Source organism: Salvelinus alpinus, chromosome 2, assembly GCF_045679555.1.
Source record: "Salvelinus alpinus chromosome 2, SLU_Salpinus.1, whole genome shotgun sequence".
In the NCBI taxonomy this organism is placed as follows: Eukaryota; Metazoa; Chordata; class Actinopteri; order Salmoniformes; family Salmonidae; genus Salvelinus; species Salvelinus alpinus.
In genome coordinates this window covers 64,774,133-64,799,603 of record NC_092087.1, presented here as the reverse complement: position 1 = coordinate 64,799,603, position 25,471 = coordinate 64,774,133, and the positions used below count along the sequence as shown (strand labels likewise).

Genomic DNA, 25,471 nt, shown 5'->3' with positions numbered 1-25,471 from the left:
AACCTCATGCTAATCGCATTAGCCTACGTTAGCTCAATCGTCCCGTGCGGGACCCGCTGATCCTGAAGAAGTGTTAAATATTTATTGTTTAAAGGATATTTAAAAAAAATAGCATTATGGCTAAACAAAATGGAGCATATCTAGGTTTGCATTAGGCCTAGGTTGCATTAACCTCCAATACTATATTAATATTGTGCCAATAATGTAGTTTCCACAAGTAAGTGCTTCTAAAATACATGAGATGAAGATACAGTACTGATTTGTTCAAACTTGATTCATGTTCAAGTTTTGGTTAGATATAATGAAACTATTCCTAAAATAAGCTGTTAGAATAAATGCATTATTTTTTCTCAAGACAGCAAATCAAATAATATATGGAAATTAATTCCTCCATTGCTTTGCGTCACTATCGAAAAAACATTACCACCTCACTTTGGAGATGAGAGCATGGACATTAAAACCAGTACATATGAGAGATATGAGAGAGAGAGAGAGAGAGAGAGAGCGAGAGAGAGAGAGCAGTCCGGAGGAAGCGCGCGTTGAGAGCCCATGATTGTCTCTATTCGGCTATCTACAGTGTGGCAGAACATTTAGATTTTTTGGGTACGAAGGGTTTACCTATACAACAACTGAAGATTTATTGACGATGGCGCAACTTACATCATTGTTTTATAAAGGTTTGGAAATTGAGGATTTCTCAAGGACTTCTGTATCCTTTCTTCAACCTCAAATTATTTTTGAGTAGTTTATAAATTCCGTTCCCCATTACGTGGATTAAAACGGTAGGCTAACATTCTGGGCAACTACTGTCACTTGAAATGTTACACATTTTTGTAGGCTACTTTATCGGCTAGTTGGCTTTAAATCCTACCTGTAAAGAACATGTGCATGGATGTACTGTAAATTGCGGACTATCATTTTCTGATACTGTATCTTTGTGATTTCATGTTGCAAATGAGAATCATGTAATTAGGACAAATGTTGTCTAGCCTTTCTCAAAAGAATAACCTATGTAAAGAAAGATAAGACTATGAAATACATTTTACTATCGCCAGCTCTAGCCTTCTGGGGACCCTAAGCAAGATTTGGTTGGGGTGCCCCGACTTCGGGCAAACATTTTAGTGACTCCCCTCTTGATGGTGGAGAGAACATTTTTTTGTTTTTAAGTTCATTTCCTGCAATTCTACACATTTTGTCATGGGGGGGTAAAGAAAATGTTTCAGTTTAAAAGCAAGTTCTCTGCAATTTTACACATTTTACCATGGGGCAAAGAGAAAACTTAGCAGTTTTACAACACATTTCCTGCAATTCTACACATTCTGTAATGACTTTGCAATGTTAGTATGATATCTGAGGGAGAATGACTAACAAATTCAATGTGGCCTCCCCCCTGGATGTCAGGGCCCCTGGACACGTGCCCTGTGTGCCCAGTCGGGATTCGGGCATGAGTACTATAAGGTTACATGGCTGGCTAGACTAACTGCCAATCTAATTTTTTTTTGCTGACATTGCTAATTGAGTGACTGTCAGTGACTGACATAACAAGAGAAACTGCTGATGCACCACCAAATTTCGAAATTGCACCTGGTGTATTCTACTGTTCTTACTCTCAATAGTAAGTTGAGAGCCCAACTGAGTAAAAAAATATATATAATATGTCAATCAAAACTAGACGTTGAATAGGTTTGAATCCCCGAACCGACGAGGTGAACAATCTGTCGATGTCTCCTTGAGCAAGGAATATTGACATTTCTCTTTCAGTCATTTGTAAATTTTCAAATTTGAACAGTTTTTGGTAGTTCTGTTCTCATCGATCCCTTTTTTTTGCATAGGTGAAAGGAAGAGTTGGAGCATAACACCTCGTCAGAATCATGGGACAAACTGGGACATCATCTTTCCGCTTCTGCACTCTTCAACTCACAGTGTTGTTGGCAGTTTTTTCATCTGAAATTACATTTGTTACAGCGGTGAATTCAAACCCAAGCCTCGGAACAAACTCTTCCATTGGCAACCAGACTAACAAGAAATGTGATTCAGTGGGTACTGAATGCAAAGTGGGTGTCATTCTGCCCATATGGTTACCAGAGAACCCATCCTTTGGAGATAAACTGGCAAGAGCCACAGTTTACTTTGTGGCCTTGTTTTACATGTTCCTGGGGGTCTCTATCATTGCGGATCGCTTCATGGCATCCATCGAGGTAATTACATCACAAGAGAGGGAGATCACCATCAAGAAACCAAATGGTGAAAAAGTGACAACCACTGTGCATGTATGGAACGAGACAGTGTCCAACCTGACCCTTATGGCCCTGGGTTCCTCCGCCCCGGAGATCCTACTGTCCGTCGTTGAGGTGTGCGGTCACAACTTTGACGCAGGTGATCTGGGCCCGAACACCATCGTTGGTAGTGCTGCCTTCAACATGTTCGTTATCATTGGATTCTGTGTTTCTGTCATTCCCGATGGAGAGCACCGGAAAGTCAAACATTTGAGGGTATTTTTTGTTACCGCCACCTGGAGTATATTCGCGTACACCTGGCTTTATCTCATCTTGGCTGTCATCTCTCCGGGCATCGTACAGGTGTGGGAGGGCCTTGTCACACTGTTCTTTTTCCCGTTGTGTGTAGGGATGGCTTACGTTGCGGATCGCAGACTTCTTGTCTATAAGTACATGTACAAGCGCTACCGCGCAGGGAAGCGAAGAGGGGTGATCATTGAGACGGAAGGGGAGGCTCAACTTCCTTCAAAGATGGACATTGAAATGGATGGGAAAATGCTCAACTCAGAGGGCTTCATGGACGGAGCGATGGGTTTTGATGAGAAGGACCTGGATGAGGAGGAGGCCAGGAAGGAAATGGCCCGGATCCTGAAGGAACTGAAGCAGAAGCATCCAGAGAAGGAGACAGAGCAGCTGATAGAACTGGCCAACTACCAGGTACTGACACAGCAGCAAAAGAGTCGCGCCTTCTACCGATGCCAGGCTACCAGGATCATGACGGGAGCAGGGAATGTACTGAAGAAGCATGCAGCAGACCAAGCCAGGAAAGCTGTTGGTGCGTACGAGATCCGCTCCGAAGTTTCGGAGAATGACTTTTCGTCAAAGGTCTTCTTTGACCCCGGTACATACCAGTGCTTGGAGAACTGCGGTACAGTGGCCTTGAATGTAGTACGCCTTGGTGGGGACTTGACTAACACCGTTTCAGTGGAATACCGTACCGAAGACGGCACAGCCAATGCCGGCTCGGACTACAAGTTCACTGAGGGCGTTGTGGTGTTCAAACCTGGTGAGACTGAGAAGGAGATCCGGATAGACATCATTGACGATGACATCTTTGAGGAGGATGAGCATTTTCTGGTCCACCTTAGCAACGTGAAGGTCATATCCGAGGGCACTGGCTACGGACAACCAAGGGCTAATCACGTGGACACTTTGGCGGGCCTTGGCCTACCCTGCTCAGCTACTGTGACTATCTTTGACGATGACCATGCCGGGATCTTTACTTTTGAAGAACCGGTAATGACCGTGAGCGAGAGTATCGGCATGATGGAAGTAAAGGTTCTTCGTACCTCAGGAGCGCGGGGACTAGTGGTCGTACCCTACAAGACCATGGAGGGTACAGCAAAAGGAGGGGGAGAAGACTTTGAAGATACGCACGGATCGCTGGAATTCCAGAACGATGAGATCTTGTAAGTTACATACTTGCTTTTAACGTTGTCATGTTTGTATTGTTGTCATGTAAATGAGGTGAGGCCCACGGCACATTGACGTTCAATTTGGACAAATGTTATGTCTAAGTTATGACAATGTCCCTGTTTCTAGTTTGTCCCACAGAAGCAGTTTTCTGTCTCAAAAAGAAAATAGCTGTATTGTTATCGCCTAGCACTAGGAGACTTCCCACTGGGCACAGACGTCAACTTATTTTTTAAATTTACACTTGGTTTAGTTGTCAGCTAATGTGAATTTAATGTGAAATCAACAAAAAATGTCATCATGTCACTGGATTTGGGTTAAAGGTTCGGGGGGAAAAAATGAAATTCCCATACGTTGATGACTTTTTGCAAATCCAATAAGTTTTCCACGTTGATTCAACTTCATTTTTTGGTTTATGACATGGAAACAACGTTGATTCAACCAGTTTTTGCACAGTGGGTTGTACTTTGTATGGCCTGTTGACCTCGTCATTTCAATGTGCTGTCCATTCCTATTGTTGTTTTAATCTATTGTCTTAGGTTACATTTTCTCAGGGGATGTAAGTGTCTCTGGGGTTCAAGAAGGAATCCTGTCTTAAGTTTCTATCTTTCCACTGTACTTCATCCTTTCTGCTTCACTGTCTTGTGTTCTTTTTCTCTCAGCTTTGCCCTCACTGCCCCTCTTGTTTTAATCATTCATGTGAGCATTCAATTGACTGCCTGACTAGCGCCTGCCTACAAATCTACCAATTAGTGTTTTTCATACCATATGTAGAGATACTGTGGACTAGAGGTCGACCGATTATGATTTTTCAACGCCGATACCGATACCGATTATTGGAGGACCAAAAAAGCCGATACCGATTAATAATGACAATTACAACAATACTGAATGAACACTTATTTTAACTTAATATAATAGATCAATAAAATCAATTTAGCCTCAATTAAATAATGAAACATGTCCAATTTGGTTTAAATAATACAAAAACAAAGTGTTGGAGAAGAAAGTAAAAGTGCAATATGTGCCATGTAAGAAAGCTAACGTTTAAGTTCCTTGCTCAGAACATGAGAACATATGAAAGCTGGTGGTTCCTTTTAACATGAGTCTTCAATATTCCCAGGTAAGAAGTTTTAGGTTGTAGTTATTATAGGAATTATAGGACTATTTCTCTCTATACGATTTGTATTTCATATACCTTTGACTATTAGATGTTCTTATCTTCTCTAGGGTAGGGGGCAGCATTCGGAATTTTGGATGAAAAGCATGCCCAAATTAAACTGCCTGCTTCTCAGGCCCAGAAGATATGATATGCATATAACTGGTAGATTTGGATAGAAAACACTCTAATGTTTCCAAAACTGTTCAAATAGTGTCTGTGAGTATAACAGAACTGATTTGGCAGGCGAAAACCGAAGAAAAATCCATTCAGGAAGTAGGATTTTTTTGGTTTTGTAGTTTTCTATTCAATGCCATTACAGTATCCATTGACTTAGGACTCAAATTGCAGTTCCTATGCCTTCCACTGGATGTCAACAGTCTTTAGAAATTGTTTCAGGCTTGTATTTTGAAAAATGAGGAAGTAAGAGCAGTCTGAATGAGTGGACCCTGCCATGTCACAGAGCTTTTTCAGGGGCGCGACCGAGAGAGTGCCTTTCATGTTTACCTTTTATATTGACGACGTTATTGTCCGGTTGAAGTATTATCGATTATTTAGGCTAAAAACAACCTGACGATTGAATATAAACATCGTTTGACATGTTTCTATGAACCTTACGGATACAATTTTGATTTTTTTGTCTGCCTGTTGTGACTGCGTTTGAGCCTGTGGATTACTGAAGAAAACGCGCGAACAAAACGGAGGTTTTTGGATATAAAGAGACTTTATCGAACAAAAGGAACATTTATTGAGTAAATGAATGTCTTCTGAGTGCAACCATATGAAGATCATCAAAGGTAAGGGATTAATTTTATCTCTATTTCTGACTTGTGTAACTCTTCTACTTGGCTTGTTACTGTTTGTAATGATTTGTCTGCTGGGCTATGTTCACAAATAATCGTAAGGTATGCTTTCGCCGTAAAGCATTTTAAAAATCTGACACCGTGGTTGGATTCACAAGAAGTTCATCTTTAAACCTATGTAAAATATGTTTTGTTTTCTGAATTTTTATAATGAGTATTTCTGTATTTGAATTTGGCGCCCTGCAGTTTCACTGGCTGTTGAAGAGGTGGGACGCTAACGTCTCACGTACCCTAGAGAGGTTATAGGCACGTTAGTATTGCCAGTGTAACAGTATGGCTTCCATCCCTCTCCTCGCCGCTACCTGGGCTCGAACCAGGAACACATCGACAACAGCCACCCTCGAAGCAGCGTTACCAATGCAGAGAAAGGGGAACAACTACTCCAAGTCTCAGAGCGAGTGACGTTTGAAACGCTATTAGCGCGCACCCCGCTAACTAGCTAGCCATTTCACATCGGTTACACCAGCCTAATCTCAGGAGTTGATAGGCTTGAAGTCATAAACAGCGCAATGCTTGAGGCATTGCGAAGAGCTGCTGGCAAAACGCACGAAAGTGCTGTTTGAATGAATGCTTACGAGCCTGTTGATGCCTACCATCGCTCAGTCAGACTGCTCTATCAAATCATAGACTTAATTATAACATAATAACACACAGAAATACGAGCCTTAGGTCATCAATATGGTCGAATCCGGAAACTATCATCTCGCAAAACAAAACATTTATTCTTTCAGTGAAATACGGAACCGTTCCGTATTTTATCTAACGGGTGGCATCCATAAGTCTAAATATTCCTGTTACATTGCACAACCTTCAATGTTATGTCATAATTACGTAAACTTCTGGCAAATTAGTTCGCAATGAGCCAGGGGGCCCAAACTGTTGCATATACCCTGACTCTGCGTGCAATGAACGCAAGAGAAGTGACACAATTTCACCTGGTTAATATTGCCTGCTAACCTGGATTTCTTTTAGCTAAATATGCAGGTTTAAAAGTATACACTTCTGTGTATTGATTTTAAGAAAGGCATTGATGTTTATGGTTAGGTACACGCTGGAGCACTCACTGGTGCTGGAAAAAAGAGAGAAAACACATCAAGAAATTATCATTGTGATGCTAATGATAACGATGCATTAGCATGTAGCATGAATCGATTAGGTATGGAATATGTTGGAGCCCAGAGGCAGCAGCTGTTCTTTGGCTGTTCATTTTGTGTATGCGATGTAAAAACACTGGAATACCTTCCTGATAAAGATTAAAAATAATATCAATATAAACAGGTGTATCAAAAGATGTAATGGACTCTAAACAGTTGGCAAATGGTTACTATTTATGAAGAGCTCCCAACAACTACTAAATTCATTTTACTACGTTATAGGTTCCAGAGAGATACGAGTAGAGAAAGGGGTTATGAACATGAGACAGTAGGACTCCTACATGTTCACTCCACATGTAGTTTACATACTAGCTAAAATAATTTGGATCTTGAACTACTCCGCAGTCTATCCTGTTTTATTTCAACTCAAAACAATCTCCTCTTTCATAAGACATTACTTGTAAGCTAAGCAGTTGTAATATTGAAAGGTTTTTCATCAATATCCTATTGAACAAAAATGCAGCTGCTTTCGATAGAGATTTTCCATATCAGTGTGTCCATCATTTATAGGAAACCACCATAATTGAATGTGAGTAAGGCCTTTTTGCCTTTTTCAATGGGAAATCCAGCAACACTTTCATCACTCCCCTCTTCAAACTGGAACTCCCGTAAATGATATACTGGTATAGTCAGGTATACTGTACATACCTAGAATAGCAGTTGGGCCAGACATTTTCCATGGATTGTGGGGTGGGGGATATAATGACAACAAATGTATTCCATAGAGGATTAACATTGCCAGTTTGAGGACAGCACCAAATGGAAAAGGCCCTGTGCTTGTTTTAAGTTTTAAGACATCCACACATTTATACAGAGGCAAACGGATTGCTTTGAAGTGAGCAGTGTAAATCGTCTCAGCAAGCTTTGCATAGAGAAGCAGCACCATATATAGACAAGGCAGCAGCCTCTGTTGGGAAGTCGGTTCTTAAGTTATCATTTGGGAAATGTATTAACGTTGGCATTGACACATCTGAGAGGATGCAGTTGCAAGTTATTTCCAAATCTATTTTAAGATGCATGCAATGTCCGTTGGAATGTAAACATTTATTTATGTTTCTGCACATATCACTCACTTATGCTACAGACAGAATATGATTGACAGTAATTACATTTTTCACTGAAGCAAGAGGCCTGGTTACTCTCAACCATGCTGTATCCAGATAAGGGGGGTTGATGAGTCAAAGATGATCTAGTTATATCGTTACAAGAAGTTACACGGTCAGGACCATGTTCTTTTGTTTTGCTGGTAGGAACAAGTGTTAGTTGTTGTGATGATATTGGTAGACATTAATGTGTAATAAGGGCTTCGCTCCTGACTGAGCCAGTATAGGTTTTAAAGAATCATCACCCGATACTCCTCCAAGGACCTTTCAGCCACCTTTGAAATATCAAACTAACAATGTTCTACAAAGTACCCACTTCAGTTCAATTTCTACTGGATCTATTCTCAAAAAAATGTGGTTCGGTCCACTGTACTTAACTATACTGAATGATAACTATGCTGTAAATTTCATTTTACATCACAATTTGTTATAGCCAGAATGTGTCCTTTGTGTCCTACTGTCCTTATCAGACAAGATCATATCTGCTGCCCTCAACCGTAGAGAATGATGGTTCAACCATGCCTTTCTTTTGTTTTGACAAGACCCACCCTCTGGTAATGTAGATATTATTAACTTTGCTGCTTACATGTAGTGAAATGAATGACTTTGCTTTGACTACACACATTGACAAGCATGCAACTTGACAGGGGGTTACTTTGGGCTTTAGGAGGAGGTACTATTTTAAACAACTAATTAAATCGTTTTTTTGCCTATGCTAATTTTGCCCTCTCGTCTCTGGCCTGCTCTCGCATGAGGACAGACCTCGTGCTCCTCCTCAGACCACTGTCATGATCCAGGGCTAGCGTAGCTGCCCCCGCGGACCAGTGGCGGCTCTGGCCTGTGGATCACATGGCTGGGGGAGTGACGTGTTCCCTTGGGCTGCATGACAGTGGGGCTGTCACCACCGCTTCATCAGACGAGCAACAGACAGAGGCAGGAGACCAAGGCACTTTAGACCATAGAGGAGCAAGAAGACCAAGGGTTCAAATCATGTTTGAAATCTTTCAAATTACTCCAAGCTGTGCTTGATTGAGCTTGCCTGGTGCAGGCTCAATCAAATTGCTTAAAGTATTTGAATGATATCAACTACTATATAAACCCAGGCCTATCCAAACCCAACCCCCTCAACCTCTGTCTAAATATGCCTCACGTTTTCCCTTGCAGCCTTTGGATGTTTTTTGAGGAGGATGGTCAGTGCAGTGCAATGTCCCAATTTCTGGGGAGCTAATCGCTTCAGGGGGGATGGACGTATTTGTGTCTTTTTTTTCTGCAGGCAAAAGAGGACCCTGCTGGCTGAAATGTTTGTCAGGCTTTCTACATGGCTGAAATAATGTTTTTCAGGCCTCTAATTGGCTGAGACACAGAGACTGGGAGAAGATAATAGCAGACGTGTTACTTACAAAGCAGTTAGATCAATCACTATGGCCATCTCGTCTGTGCTGACGGATTCTCTTAGCGTTGTATCCTATTGTACACTTTGTGCAAAAACCGATCACACATACGACCCTGGCTGCTGCTCAAGTAAGCACGTTAATGAAGATGCCATGAAATAAACATACCGTTTCTAAGCAAAATACATTTATTTTCGTGGAAAGACACTCAATATAGGACACACATGCCCGATAGTCAGAAACAGCATTGTTACATTCTGCATCTCAGCCCCTTAGGAACACTCGGCTGCCTCTCTATCAAGTAACATTTTTGTACACACCAAGGGTATAGTCTATAGGTTATGAATAGCTGTAAGAAAAACTGTGTCAAGTGATGAATTGTAGAATTATTTCTACTTTTTTGGTACCTTTGCTGATGTAATACCATAGGACTTCTTCCCACCCCAAGAGGGATACTTAACATTATGTACACTGCACATAGGGGAACCCACATCTCTTTGTAAATCAATTTAAATTCTGAGACCGCTTGAACTCAAATCACATTTTCCATGCTTTAGCAGGGAGGAATAAAGGACAAGGAGAAACTTTCAGTAGGCTGCATTTTATATTTTGTGACGGAAGCAGCAATTAGCATTGCAAACTGCCTATCTTTGTGAAGCCATCTTTGGTGTGTAATTTGAATTGTATGATTTACAAAGAGGAAATAGCTTATTGGGGCATTTAAGATGGTAAAATGTGACTACAAAATGTATTCAAAATCTTGGAATACGGTTTTCAAGCCTCCTGTTCGGCATCTTTCGTACTCCTGCTTCCAGCCCTATGCATGAGTATCAAACATATGAACAAATCTGTTATGTAAATTACTTTACAGACATAGTGTACATTTTTTCAGTCTGCAAGAAAATATTCTACCTAGTATTACATAGACATCAACAGAATAATGGGCCACAGGAAGCCTAGCGGTTAGAGCGTTGGGCCAGTAACCGAAAGGTAGCTAGTTTGAATCCCAGAGCCGACAAGTGAAAAATCAGTCAGCGTTTTTCATCATGAATCTTGTTCTAGAGGCAGCTCTGCAGAGTGGTCACTAGCTGGCAAAGCCACAAAGTCATAACATCTGATTCTAATTCTAACCACACTGCTAACCCTAACCCTTAACATTAAATGAAGACCAAAGAGCAAATGTTATCATACATTTTTTACATTATACCCAATTTTGACTTCACAGCTTGCAGAAATCGCAGAAATCGCTCAGATCTGCCTCCAGGGTAAGATTTATGACAATAAATGTCATCCTGCTGAAAAATCTGTCATTGTGCCGTTGAGCAAGGCACTTAACCCTAATTGCTTGAGGGTTACCGTTGATAATGGCAGACACTGGCCATGACACCACTCTCGGAGGCGATACTCAGCTGGAGTTGGGATATGCACATTTCTTATTTTGCCATCATTTTACCAGGTAAAGAAACACATTTCCAATTCACACATGCTTATTAATACACGTGTACATGTGTGAAATAGGACAAATAAGCACCCACCAAATTATTATTATTATTATTTAATAAGCCTCCCTCACTTTATGAGCTGTCTTCTTACTTACCGTAGTCTTCATGTTCTCAAAATCTGCAAATGATTTCAAGACCACTGGCATAAGGATCTTATAGCAGGGCCAGAAATAGAAAACTAATGTGAGGCAGGAAAAACGAATTATATTCATGGTAGGGAAGGCAACTTATTGGTCTGCCGGCTCCTTAGGCACCAAAAGAAAATGACTCCTGACAGAATCCAATGAGAGACAAACTGTAGCCTACTTTCTGCATGGAAGTATGATGTACTACTGTATGTGGTTGGAAGGTTATAATTGAGTAGGTCGCGAAGGAGTTGGTTAATAGAGTTCTTACATTAGGGAGTTTTCCTCCTCGGTTACAGTGACTGATAGAGTGGAGTCGCTGAGTCAGGCCTTGTACAGTATTCTCTAGTTAATCACAGATACTGCCAGTCCAGCTGGAGGGCTTGAATGTAAAGGCGAAGCTTAAATGTATTGGGACTGCTACTCTGTTATCAAGCCTCGCTCTCAGTCTCCTTTTGTGCGGCTGGGTCTGAAGACTAGAGGGTAATGCCTGTTACTGGTTGGTGTTAACTCTTTCCCTGTTAGAATTCTCCATAAGAGGGTCTGGGCTACTTTTGCACATTTGTTGTCCGAGTGAGGGAAATGCTGTAAATCGAGAGGAGTCGATGTGTTCTGAAAGATGAGACGTTGAGGGTTATAATAAATACCGCTTTGATGTGGGCTTCACATTTCCATATTTGAAGACATGTAATTTACAGTATCAAGCTTTATGAGCACTATGTTTGATCCACAGTTACAAGGATGATATGCGTTATACCCTGGGTTGTCCTGAACACAATGAGCTTATATGTTTGTTGTATTGTGAAGAAAATTAGACGCGGAAAACACACATGAATGCACTGATTCTATATGCACCAAAACTACAATCTGTTTCTCTGAAGTGCCTTTTCAAAGCCTAACAATGTACAGTCTTATTTTATAACTTATCTAGCCATGTTGGCAATAAAATAAGCTTTCAAAAGATGCCCACCTGACCCAGTTTGCGATTCATAACGGAACGTTTTTGGATTGTGTATACAGCAACAGTAATTGTGTGATGGGGCTGTGTTCCAAACAAAAAACTATAAGTGGGCTTGCTTCAGTTCCTCAATGGCAAAGCTAGGAGAGCTCAAAAAAACACCTTATAGTTGAAGGCGCTTTCCTTGAGTCATAAAAGTGCATTGAAATGACTTAGGAAATGTGCAGTTTGGAGAGGTGTGTGGCCACCTGGAAACACCAGTTAGACCTCTCACTCAAACCCTTGAAATTGTTTTTTCTTAGTTTGCACCAATCCAACATTTCAGTGAATATTCTTAGTACGTTCCTGAATGTATCCAGAGTATTTTCAGATTTTGTTATTGACAAAGACTGTGAAAAGTACAGTAAATGTAAAATGCACATAAAATCAACAGTGTAATGTTTGGATTCAGTCTCGTGTCCTCACCCTTGGTCTGATTATTTCTCCATAATCTCCAGTGTTCTCTTTCAGTTGCTACCATTGTCCTGCATATGCTTTTTTTATAGTTCTTCTGTTATAAATATTTTACATTTGGCCCTAACCAAATAGGCCAATTTCCACAAGTGTAAGGGGTTTTAAACCATTCATTTTTATTCAATTCTGGTCACAGTAAAGCCTACTCTGAACTTACGTCTTTCGCAAATCGGACATTAAAGTATAACTATCTGGGGCTCTCTTTCACTGGAAATAAAATGGTCAAGGAAGGTAACTGACGTTGACAAGGTCACTGGTGTTGACATTCAGTGGCAGTGTGACCGTTGACACTGCCTATTTTGTGGGATGGATGCCTTTGAGTGGGAGTGCTGAGGACTGTGGAGATGCTGGCTCACAGCTGGTGGTTGGCCCTGAGTCAAAGCGCATCGGCTGATTTGACTCAGTTGGAGGGCTGGCTCACAGGGATAGGATTGACACGGGGCTAAGAAGCCAGAGGAACATTCTCTCTCCTCCCCTTGTCCCCATGTCCTCTTTCTCTCACTCTTTTTTCTCTCTCCCGCTCTCTCTGTTGTTCACTTCTCTTTTCCCCTTTATGTCCTCTCTGCCCCCCCTCTCTTTCTCTCTCTCTCTCTCTCTCTCTCTCTCTCTCTCTCTCTCTCTCTCTCTCTTACTGTCATTGCCATTCAGTCGCTCTGTCATGACTCACCCACTGTCTGCCAGTCTCTCTCTCCCCCCCCCTCTCTCTCTCTCTTTCTCTGTATCTCTCAGTTAAACTTCTTGTACACTTGGCTTCTGTAAAAGTTACATCCAGAGCTTGCCTTTGACAAAGCTGTGAGGAAGCCGTCACATGTAATCCTGCTCAGAGCCAGCACTAGAAATATCCCCTCGTTTTTCAAACCGACTGCTCAACAGAGTTGTTTGCCTCCAACTTTTACTTTGTTGCGCATCCTTGACAAAGGGGACTTTATCTCTTCAAAAGCCAGTTGAAATGTGGAGACAGTCCTATCCCTGGTTTCCAATGCTTGTGAGAGTAACAATGGCTCACTAGGGCGGTCTCTCTGTTGACTTTTGCAGATTAGAGCCACTGAATAGGTTTTGTAACACAAGCCGTCTGAATTTGCCAAATGAGTATTAGTTTGCAGGCTGTACCTGTTTGAAGTTACAGTTTCAGACTGTGGCTATTTGATCATAATGTAGGCCTACTAGAGTGGCCTACCATCAAAAACAATGGCGAAAATGCATCCATAACATTTTAACATGGAAATAGCTGTCACCTCCTTGTCTGAAGGACAAGTGGATAAACAGGTTAATGCCAAGCCTACATTGAACACCACACATTGGCTGCTACTGTTATTACAGAGAATCAGATAAAGTATGCTGCCCTCTGCCTATTGGCAACTTAGCTTATTCAAGCCTGTTTCAAAATACAACACTGCCCTTTTACTGGACTCGCTTTTCAAAGATGTCTAAAAATGTACACATTTTGTGCTCTTGTAGGAAGCAATCACTCCCCCATTGCTGACTACAAATGATATATAACTGGGCTAATAACTCACTAACTAGCAAAGGATATGAACAAAATGTGCACACCTGGCTACATGCAACTCTTGCTTTGATCTCAAACCAAACGCATCTACTCACGACGATATGTGAAAGGGAAAGACCTATTTGCATATAGGTCTACAGCAGCTCTGATTGTTTATGCCATACAGGTCTGTGTAGAGAACGGCTGAGTCATGCATGTCAATGCATTAGAATCCTACTCAGATGCGTTCTGCCTTTGCATTCTAAGTCTTGCGTAGATCATTTTGTTTCAGTATGTTGACTTGAAAGGGGCGTATATTGTGTTGATTCGATCACAATTCCCACAGTTGATAGTGTTAACTAAGGGGGAGACTCTAGAAAGTTGAGTAAAGTTCAATCTCGTGCTTCTCTGTGCGGGTTGATATTTATTCTGTGTGGCAGTCTTGGTGGAGCTGCGCGCGGGTGGATTTAAAATTGAGGGGGGGGGCGAAACTAACTCAATATTCTTTAAAATAACTCAAATCAAATCTAAACTGTGTAGAAAGTGGACCTACAATGTATTCATATAGTTTATTGACTGTCCAGCTCACTAATAATCACTGTGCACAGTCAATGGACCTACACTAGCGTTCAAAAGTTTGGGGTCACTTAGAAATGTCTGTCACGGACTTCTATGGGAGAGAGAGAGAGAGGACCAAGGCGCAGCGTGTGAAAAATACATCTTCTCTTTATTAGAAGAAGAACAACGAAACAAAACAACAAACGTGAAGCTATCAAAGACTAAGTGCAAACATGCAACATAGATACAGACAATTACCCACAAAACCCCAATGCCTATGACTGCCTTAAATATGGCTCTCAATCAGAGACAATGAACCACAGCTGCCTCTAATTGAGAACCAATCTAGGCAGCCATAGACATAACTAGACAACTACACTAGACACTACAAAAACACATACATTCCCCATGTCACACCCTGACCTAACTAAAAAACATAAAGAAAACAAAGAACACTAAGGCCAGGGCGTGACAATGTCCTTGTTTTTGAAAATAAAAAACGTTTTTTTCCCTACATTCAAATAACATCAAATTGATCAGAAATACAGTGTAGACATTGTTAATGTTGTAAATGACCATTGTAGTTGGAAGGCTGATTTTTAATGGAATATCTAAATAGGCGTACAGAGGCCCATTATCAGCAACCATCACTTCTGTGTTCCAATGGCACGTTGTGTTAGCTAATCCAAGTTTATAATTTTAAAAGGCAAATTGATCATTAGAAAACCCTTTTGCGATTATGTTAGCACAGCTGAAAACTGTTGTCCTGATTAAAGAAGTAATAAAACTGGCCTTCTTTAGACTAGTTGAGGATCTGGAGCATCAGCATTTGTGTGTTCGATTACAGGCTCAAAATGGCCAGAAACAAAGAACTTTCTCCTGGAACTCATCAGTCTATTCTTGTTCTGAGAAATGAAGGCTATTCCATGCGAGAAATTGCCAAGAAGCTGAAGATCTCGTACAACGTTGTGTACTACTCCCTTCACAGAACAGTGCAAACTGGCTCTAACCAGAATAGAAAGAGGACTGCACAACTGAGCAAGAGGACAAGTACATTAGAGTGTCTAGTTAGCACAACGTGCCATTGGATCACAGGTGTGATGGTTGCTGATAATTGGCCTCTGTACACCTATGTAGATATTCCATAAAAAATCTGCTGTTTCCAGCTACAATAGTCATTTACAACATTAACAATGTCTACACTGTATTTCTGATCAATTTGATGTTATTTGAATGGACAAGAAAAGGTGCTTTTCTTTCAAAAACAAGGACATTTCTAAGTGAACTCAAACTTTTGAATGGTAGTGTACATTAGTACAGTTTCTTGACTGTCCAAATCGCTAATAATCACTAGACAGTCAGGAAGCATTGAAAATTCCCAAAACGATGTAATTATGATGGCAAGGAAACATAACCAATTTTCAGTGTGGCCCACCGGACCTCGTAGAAGACCGAATGCGGCACCTGGGGCAAAATGACTTTGACACCCCTGGTTTAATCCATGACACACAGGGCTGCCTGAGAGGGTGAATAGGAGGTGTCACAAAAGGAAGTGACTGACTCCCTGTTATGTCACCCAAGGGCCCAGCAGGACTCTTGGTATTTCCTTTCACCAGAGACTCATTCACCTCTGTGGCACCAAGAGGCCGTTGATCAATAATTCATGTTAATCTTAGTCAATCACATGAACATCAGCTTAATGACGCTATATAAAGGTCCCCTGTCACTTAGTAGTTGACTTTGAGTAATGGGCAATTCCAGCGTGATGGATGTGACATTTCCACACAAAATCACAAGTTACATTTCTCACAGAATGGACAAACAAAACATTAATTAAACTGTTGCATGCTCAGGTTGACTATCCCACATAATTGCCCTAAATCTAATCAGTTTGGAGGTTCCAATAAGTTTGAACTAGTTTGTGGTTTGTCAATCCCTCTCTAGCTTCCACCTAATGAGGTTTTGAAAAAGTAAGCAAAGTATTCGGGTTCCCGAGTGGCGCTGCGGTCTAAGGCACTGCATCCCAGTGCTAGAGGCGTCACTACAGACCCTGGTTTGATTCTAAGCTGTATCACAACCGGCTGTGATTGGGAGTCCCATAGGGCGCTGTGGAACCCACGTATACCAGCCTGGTCTCATAGAGTAGACGTAACATAGTAAATGTAAATCCGAGATACTCAAATTAGTATGAAATGTTATGTTTGGTATGGTTATATAATACAGATGTTTACTTACTGTGGTGGTTGGTCAGGGTGGATGGTAGTCCCGTGTAGCTCAGTTGGTTGAGCATGGCGCTTGCAATGCCAGGGTTGTCGGTTTGAGTCCCACGGGGGACCAGTATGAAAAAAAGTATTAAAATGTATGCACTCACTACTGTAAGTAGCTCTGCATGAGAGTGTCTTCTAAAGGACAAAAATTATGGGTTGGCTTATAACGGACAACTGTAGCTACTTCGCAACTACTTAGCATGTTAGCTAATCCTAACTTTAACCTAAACCCTAACCTTAAACCCTAACCCATAGCCTAGCTAATGTTAGCCACCTGGCTAGAATTTCTAACATATCATATGTTTTGGAAATTTGTAACATATTGTACATTTAGCAAATTTGTAACATATAAAACGAATTGTAATTCTTAACTTATCAAACGAAATGGGTGATGGACATCCACATATTAATACTTAACATACGAAACGTAACATATCATACTAAACAGGAGTGTTCTCGGAATTACATACAGAATAATATGAAATGGTCTGAGACCAGGTTGACTATACGGCATGTGTTTATTTTCTATGGCAATTTTCCCTTCCAAAGGTTTTGGACATTTCCATTTGCTACAAAGCAGCACTGTTTTATCAAGGGACAGTGTAATTCCATTCCAATTAATGACCCTGTTTATCCCACAGTCTCTGAATATGTGTAAGCAATTGAAATCGCACCAATGTTGACATAATGCTATTAGGACTCACAATCAGTGTTTAGCCTACCTTTAATGAAGGAAATACATGTCAGACCATGGACATGTTCTGTTATTAGATGCAGTTATCTGCCAGATTTAAATTGTCCATCTTGTAAGGGGTGGAATGTGGCAAACACAGCAGCCTTGAAGTATTGTTCATCAACCATCCACAAGGTTACATTTCATGTGTCACATGGATTGGCTGTTTATTTTACTAGGACGATAAATTGTCAACAAATCGTGGATGCATTTTCTTAATTGTTTTTGATGGTAGGCCACTCTAGTAGGCCTACATTATGAACAAATAGCCACAGTCTGAAACTTGTCACAATCTGTTGGGATTATTTGCTATTATTTCAAATCCAACAGCAAATGGCAATCTGCTACAGCAGCTGGTTTCTGCATTATTCAACAGTAGCAATCAGACAATTAGTAATTTATAAATTGGCAATGTCATATCCTGTTTAGGCCCAAAGCAAGTAGAAAGGCTTTTCTTTCAAAGCTACCTACATAGTTTTTGTCATTACTTGTATATTTTGTCCAAGTTTATTAGTAGTGTGGTGTTTTGAGATATGTTCAGACATGTTTGGCTATCTGTTAGAGCGAGAAGCCTGTCGTCTCCCTCCCTCCCCTGGTCTGGTCTGGTCCCAGATCTGTTTGTGCTGTCTTGCCAAATCCTATGGTCATTGTCATGAGTTGGATATACAGCACAAACATATCTGGGATCAGGCAATAATTTCCCCCTGGTTTAGTTTATAAACAATATGCAAGAGTGCGTCTTCAACCCATGGGTGCTCTGTTTTTGTCTTGGAGAGTTGTTTTAGTCTCCATATTTGGGTAGCATCGCTGTTGAGGGTATCCTGGTCATTCTCAAACATGGGCCTGAGCCACAGTATAAGACTATAAAATAGACTGATTGACTCTCTAGGCCTTATTATATTACTGAGCCAAGCCAAGCACAACTTACATTTGACCTATTGTTGAGAAGAAAATGCAATAATATATATTGGAGGGAAAAAATGTCCACCATGCCTGTCTGTACATAGGGCCTGTGGCCTATAAGAACACTAACAGTACAATACAGCACTGCATAGTCACACTCTTGAAAATATTTCAGTCTTGTTGTGAATTGTTGTTTGTCTCAAAATACTTTCATTCAGAACTTAAATGTAGTGTTTTGATGAGGCGATATATGGGGGTGTTTTCATTTTCCCAGTACATTTTTGTATAAAAGACATTGATTTCATTGTTTGTGATTTATTGTTTCCTCCCACCCCACCGGAATCGCTTAATGTCACCCTACAATCCATCTTCCCATTTTTTTTTTGTGCTGTCGCCTTTGTGTCGTTTGACGATGCATGGCTCGTCGTTTGATGATGCATGGCTCGTCGTTCTTCTTCCCTCATGTTCGCACTCTCCATACGCTGTTCTATCTGCAACGTTGTCTTCTTTCTCTCTCTTTCTCTCTCTCTCTTTGTTTCAGCAAAACTATACAGATCAATATAATCGATGACGAGGAATATGAGAAAAACAAGAACTTCTTCCTTGAGATGGGAGAGCCTCAGCTGCTGGAGATGAGTGAGAGGAAAGGTGGGGCGTTCCCTTCCCAGGCTTTGGTCCCAACACTGTACCCCTTAACCCCGCCCCCATTCCATTCGCCTACTGGATCCATCCACTATTACTTTGTGCTTGCCCAGACCTACTGAATTGGGTATACATGGATAAAGGCCACATTTCCATCCTCCATGGAGCATTTTCCCAATCCTGGTCCAAGAGGAGAACAGTATAAAGGCAGGTTTTCCTACCCACTGGATTCTCTATTTTGGTCTTTTTTCATTGTTACCTTTCAACCATATTTGTGTAATGGTCAGGTGTATATTTCTTGATTATAAATCCCAGGTTTTCCTACCCACTGGATTCTCTTTTTTGGTCTTTTTTCATTGTTACCTTTCCACCATATTTGTGTAATGGTCAGGTGTATATTTCTTGATTATAAATCCCAAGATTCATTGGAGCCGAAACCAGCATACATAGTGGTCCTCCAGGACCAGCATTGATCCTAAAACAATTTTAGTCAGACCTAGACTACAGAGCACTTGTTCTGAGTAGTCACTTTTTTTTTAGCTGTGACCTTTTATTTACCTCAGCACCTAGACAAAACAATATCAATGTTATGAGAGGTAAATACCAGGACATAACAATATCAAATGCACAGACATAACAATATTGATATTATGATTAGAGGTGAAGATCAATGAAGATAGTTGAGGTGAAAAGCTTTCATCTTTAAACTCAAACTGAGATCATAGAGGCTTCCAAACAGAGTTCCAACTGTCCCTCCATGTATGCACCATGAGGTGGTACGGGTATGCAACAGAGCTCGACTTCCCCCCTACCCCCGAACCCCGACAAACTGTTCCATCTGTACATCCATGGATGGCCCAGTGGATTGGTGGATATCGAAACCAATCCAAATCCTTTTTGGTGTGTGTGTGTGTTTGTGAAACTTGCACAATCTATCCTTCCCCCTTCCCCCACCTCCCGCCCTCGTCCTTCACCTTGCCCTTTTTGTTTTGTACCTTGTCTTGTGTCCCCTTGCAGGAAGACCATAGTGGTTAGAATACTTGACCACGACGAATATGAAAGACAGGCCAGATTCTACATAGAGCTACAGGAGCCCCATTGGAAAAGGCGATTGACAGGTGTGAGAGTAACTGAAAAGAGTAGAAGATGGGCTCAAGCTTCTGACCTCCTCCTTCTCTCCTTCCTCCCACTCCTTCCTTCTTACTTTCCTGTTCTTTTTTTCACCCTCTTCTGCTCCCTTTCGTATTTTCTCTGCTGTCGCAAGGCTACCTACCCTCTCCTCTGGTTTCTTGTGTTTCTACTGCCCCTGGTCAACACCGCTGTTCAATGGGGTTGGGCTGAACAGGATTTGAGCAGAGTCAGAGACGTTTCTTTCTGTCTCGTTAAGGAGTCCCATCCTATGAGGCGTGCAGAGTGATAATGGCTTTTTGGTTGATAAACAAAGGTGGAACGTTGAGTGGTAGTGGTTGTATGCTCAAGAAGGTGCTGTAGAAATGTGTACCTCCACATGTTCTAGCCCTTGAGCTCTCGTGGTCTTCAGCCAAGCAAATGGTCCGAGTTGACTCTTTCCTAACCATACCCCTTGGGTACTAACTGTGTTCCACTGTTTCTGTTTGTGGTGTTGCTTGGAACACACACACTCACAATACTCAAGAACTTTATGAGTTTTGCAGTATGCATTTTGGACTTTGATTAACTCCTTACTGTAGGATTTTGGAAGAAACACCATTAGATATATTTTTATCATTACATAATACAATATTAACGTCTATATACGGTACCAATGCATATACTAAATCACCACTCTCAATGTATGGAAATGACGTTTTAACATTTTATCATTGTGCTATTGAGAAAATGGTGTGTTGCGGTGGTTAATTTATTAGGCACATTTTGCCATCACAGAGAAGTGATTGCAGTACATGTTTATTGTGGTACCATTTCATTTAATATTTGTTTTATGTTGACCTCCAAATGAAGCTATGCCAGAGCCTAAGGCCCTGTTTCCCAAAACCCTCATAACATTACATTTTGGAACATTAGGGACAGTGCATCGTTAAAACGCTCTCATGAGACTTCCGTTCCATCTCAGGAAACTTGGCCCAAAACACTACACTGCAGGTTAATGTTAGCGCATCATTTTGACAATAATCTGTTTTGACTTATTCAGTGTGCGTTTAGGCATCATTTGTCATTGCTTAAACTTTCATCCAGTGGAAACATTTAGCGTGTAACAAATGCCACTATGAAACCCTTGTTTTTATTTCCGAATATGTTACATCTTTAAATACTCATAGATATTGGGAATTGAAATTGTGCCTCTGAGATTTGATTGGCCCAAGTCTTTTATTGGCATTTAATGTATAACATTTCGAGTCCTACAAGCCTGATTTGAAATTCAAAAACTTGCTAGACATGTCTAGTCTGTAGTGAACAACAACCTAACCACGAAATCTATATATTATAACTAACTTGCCTGATGGCTATAACTTTTTGCCACCGGCTTGTGTATATTCATTCCTCTGTTTCCCTTGTTACTTGTTTCCATTTCTCTTGTTTCTCATCTCTCGTTTCTTTCTGCTCAACTGTCTCTTGTTTCATCTGTTTCCATCCTATCAGCTGTGTTGCTTCAAGAAATTGGTAAGCAGTCTACTTTTTCTCGTTAGTCTGCTCTGGTGTGCTGTCACACTCTTCGTTTACCTCGCTTCTGAAGTCACTTATTACTTGAAATGTCAATCATTGTCTGTTACTGTTGTAGTGTCAAGTGTCAAGCGTGCAAACACTGGTAGTCCTTGTACATAGTAACCTTCTACGGAAGGGTAAATACATTTCCTAAATTATGTTCTCAGTTGCAAGAAAACATGTGTAACTGTTCTTATTAAAGAGTGATTTAGAGTGAGTTGGAAGTAGGCCTATACAGTATTTTTTATCATTTGCTGATCAAAATGTGTCATTAATCAATAATACTATTAAGATAATTCATATAAACTAATACCCACTCACAACCAAAAGGCATGTTTTGATTTATTTTCTTTATTTTTTATGGTTTTAGGTGGATTCGTGAAGACAGGTATTGTATATTACTATTGCAAAAAAATATATATTATTTGGATTCAATGTATATATTGATTGATTGATTAATTAATTGGTCATTTTTTGTTAATTGTAATAGACAAAAAGCTTTATGGTAAGAGACAATTCAGTGTTTTGCATTTGATTGCTTTAAATCGTTGAAATTTAAAGCAAGTCAAATTCAAGTAACATATGTGTCACCTTGGTGAGAATCGTGCGTTCTCCTACCCATTACTAATGGCACAAGCCTTTCAGGCTACACTTTCATTGTTTAGACTATCTTTGTAACTATGTCTATTTACACATAGACATTTATAACAAACCAATGTAATATATTGATTATATTGAGAATGCTTTGATAGACTTTAGTTGATTTGAGCATGGCATATTTTCAAATCAAATATACTCCAAAGACAGCACTGAGTACACGTGAATGGATATGTTTTGTGTACTACTGTAGTACTACTATAGTATTTTCTTTGGTGAATATTAGAAATGTAGTTTGTTTGGTTTGCACCTTGGTTTGTGGCACTTCCAGGCATTCAATGTGTAGGCCTATCCTATCACTGAATGAGTCACACTTCACTGTGTGCGAAAGAGTGTGAAAGATGATGAATGCGTGTGTGCGACCTCACTGTGTGTTCATGTAGGCATGTACCAGTGGACGCTGCTGAGGGGAGGACGGCTCATAACAAAGGCTGGAATGGAGTCAATGGAGTGGTATTAACCACATGGAAATCACGTCTTTGATGTGTTTGATACCATGCCAATGACAGGGTTGGGGAGCAACGGATTACATGTAATCCGTTACTTGTAAGGGATTACAAAAAAATGCTAACTGTAATCCGTTACATTACCAGAAAAAAATGTGTAATCAGATTACAGATACTTTTGAAAAACTAGATGATTACTTTGAGGATTACTTTTTAATTCAGAAAGGATGTTTGCGAAAAATATCTTTGACACTTCTCTGTTTTCTCAATGACATTCAAATCAGCATTGAAAAAAGGCTCGATTTTAAATTTGTTCCATCTGGGCGAGTCTGACCACTATGACGACACACCAAATGTGTTCGATGGATCACGGGAAAAGAGCACAAATAGGCTTTTGTAGGCTACAGTACAAGCTATGTCTTACAATGGTGCGACTGCTGTCGGCATCCAAAGATTATCCAATTTGAATAAACGCTTGGAGGTAAGGATGACAGCAGTGGTGTAGTCTACGGCGATACGGATATCACTTATTATTGAGATCTACATAGCGCATTGATATGAATCACACTGCTGCTCTCTCATTTAGCTATTTGCGCCTTACAGATTGTGGTTGTTGTGGATAGCTGCTCACATATCTAAATGTGTATTTGAACCCAATAATGGTTTAAATTCAAGAAGTTCAAGCTGCCTATCAATCATTGTTTTTGAAACCAGTCAGTGAAAAATGCACTCTTGCAACAGCTGCATAGTGTGGATCCCAGCCTATGGAATGAAAGTGGGGCTTTTATTGCTCAATCTAATTCATTCTGATAAAACATATTTTAAAAAATCCACAGGCCTAATGGACACACTGAGCGCATTCTGTGGTCCTTTAACGGTTGGGTCGTGAACCGTTAATGGTCGGCTATTCATCAGGGTTCAATCAAGTCTCTTGGGAATGCAATTTCCACAAACACTTTGTACTTACTCAACTGTATACAGTAGGCTAATTACAGATAAGGTAAATATAACAATGTAATGAAAATGAACTAGCTAAATTCTGGTTCAAATAATTTCATGTCTCCAGAAACTTGAATTGAATTCCCCCTATTTTACAGGAAATAGACATTCATAAAGCTTACACACTTGACACACTTTAATCATGGTAATTCAGGTATTACAAATGATTCATGAATGGTTTATGAATATGTTCCTGTTGTGTTAGGTGTGACCAGTTGTAATATCATATCACCTAACATGTCTGGTGATTACTGTATGTGCTACAGTACAGTTGAAGGCAGAAGTTTACTTACACTTAGGTTGGAGTCATCAAAACTTGTTTTTCAACCACTCCACAAATGTCTTGTTAACAAACTATAGTTTTGGCAAATCAGTTAGGACATCTACATTGTGCATGACACAAGTAATTTTTCCAACAATTGTTTACAGACAGATTATTTCACTTATAATTCACTGTATCACAATTCCAGTGGGTCAGAAGTTTACATACCCTGAGTTGACTGTGCCTTTAAACAGCTTGGAAAATTCAAAAAAATGATGTCATAGCTTTAGAAGCTTCTGATCGGCTAAATGACATCATTTGAGTCAATTGGAGGTGTACCTGTGGATGTATTTCAAGGCCGACCTTCAAACTCAGTGCCTCTTTGTTTGACATCATGGGAAAATCAAAATCAGCCAAGACCTCAGAAAAAATAATTACAGACCTCCACAAGTCTGGTTGATCCTTGGGAGAAATTTCCAAACGCCTGAAGGTACAACGTTCATCTGTACAAATAATAGTACGCAAGTATAAACACCATGGGACCACACAGCCATCATACCGCTCAGGAAGGAGACGCATTCTGTCTCCTAGAGATGAACGTACTTTGGTGCGAAAAGTGTAAATCAATCACAGAACAACAGCAAAGGACCTTGTGAAGATGCTGGAGGAAACAGGTACAAAAGTATCTATATCCACAGTAAAACGAGTCCTATATCGACATAACCTGAAAGGCCGCTCAGCAAGGAAGAAGCCAATGCTCCAAAACTGCCATAAAAAAGCTAGACTACCGTTTGCAACTGCACATAGGGACAAAGATCGTACTTTTTGTAGAAATGTTCTCTTGTCTGATGAAACAAAAATAGAACTGTTTGGCCATAATGAACATTGTTATGTTTGGAGGAAAAAGGGGGAGGCTTGCAAGCCGAAGAGCATCATCCCAACCGTGAAGCACGGTGGTGGCAGCATCATGTTGTGGGGGTTCTTTGCTGCAGGAGGGACTGGGGCACTTCACAAAATAGATGGCATCATGAGGAAGGGACATTATGTGGATATATTGAAGCAACATCTCAAGACATCAGTCAGGAAGTTCAAGCTTGGTCGCAAATGGGTCTTCCAAATGGACAATGATCCCAAACATACCTCCAAGGTTGTGGCAAAATGGCTTAAGGACAACAAAGTCAAGGTATTGAAGTGGCCATCACAAAGCCCTGACCTCAATCCTATAGAAAATGTGTGGGCAGAACTGAAAAGGCGTGTGCGAGCAAGGAGGCCTACAAACCTGACTCAGTTACACCAGCTCTGTCAGGAGGAATGTGCCAAAATTCACCCAACTTATTGTGGGAAGCTTGTGGAAGGCTACCCGAAACGTTTGACCCAAG

At 40.6% G+C, this 25,471-nt stretch overlaps 1 protein-coding gene across 11 annotated transcripts in view; it reads left to right on the top strand.

The window, feature by feature from the left end:
• Positions 1-25,471, top strand: part of slc8a1a (solute carrier family 8 member 1a) — a 49,085-nt gene that overhangs the window by 8,603 nt on the left and 15,011 nt on the right. Inside the window, exons 1-6 of one of the 11 annotated variants that reach the window (XM_071350449.1) lie at positions 527-782; positions 1,833-3,685; positions 18,946-19,052; positions 21,666-21,686; positions 22,099-22,116; positions 22,219-22,233. In XM_071350449.1, the coding sequence (XP_071206550.1) occupies positions 1,872-3,685; positions 18,946-19,052; positions 21,666-21,686; positions 22,099-22,116; positions 22,219-22,233 (1,975 nt within the window). In that variant the 5' untranslated portion in view covers positions 527-782; positions 1,833-1,871. Of the gene's footprint in view, positions 1-526; positions 783-1,832; positions 3,686-4,351; positions 4,389-18,945; positions 19,053-20,063; positions 20,165-21,665; positions 21,687-22,098; positions 22,117-22,218; positions 22,234-25,471 lie in introns of those variants that run through there. The other 10 variants (XM_071350466.1, XM_071350499.1, XM_071350457.1 and 7 more) reach the window with 10 other exon arrangements.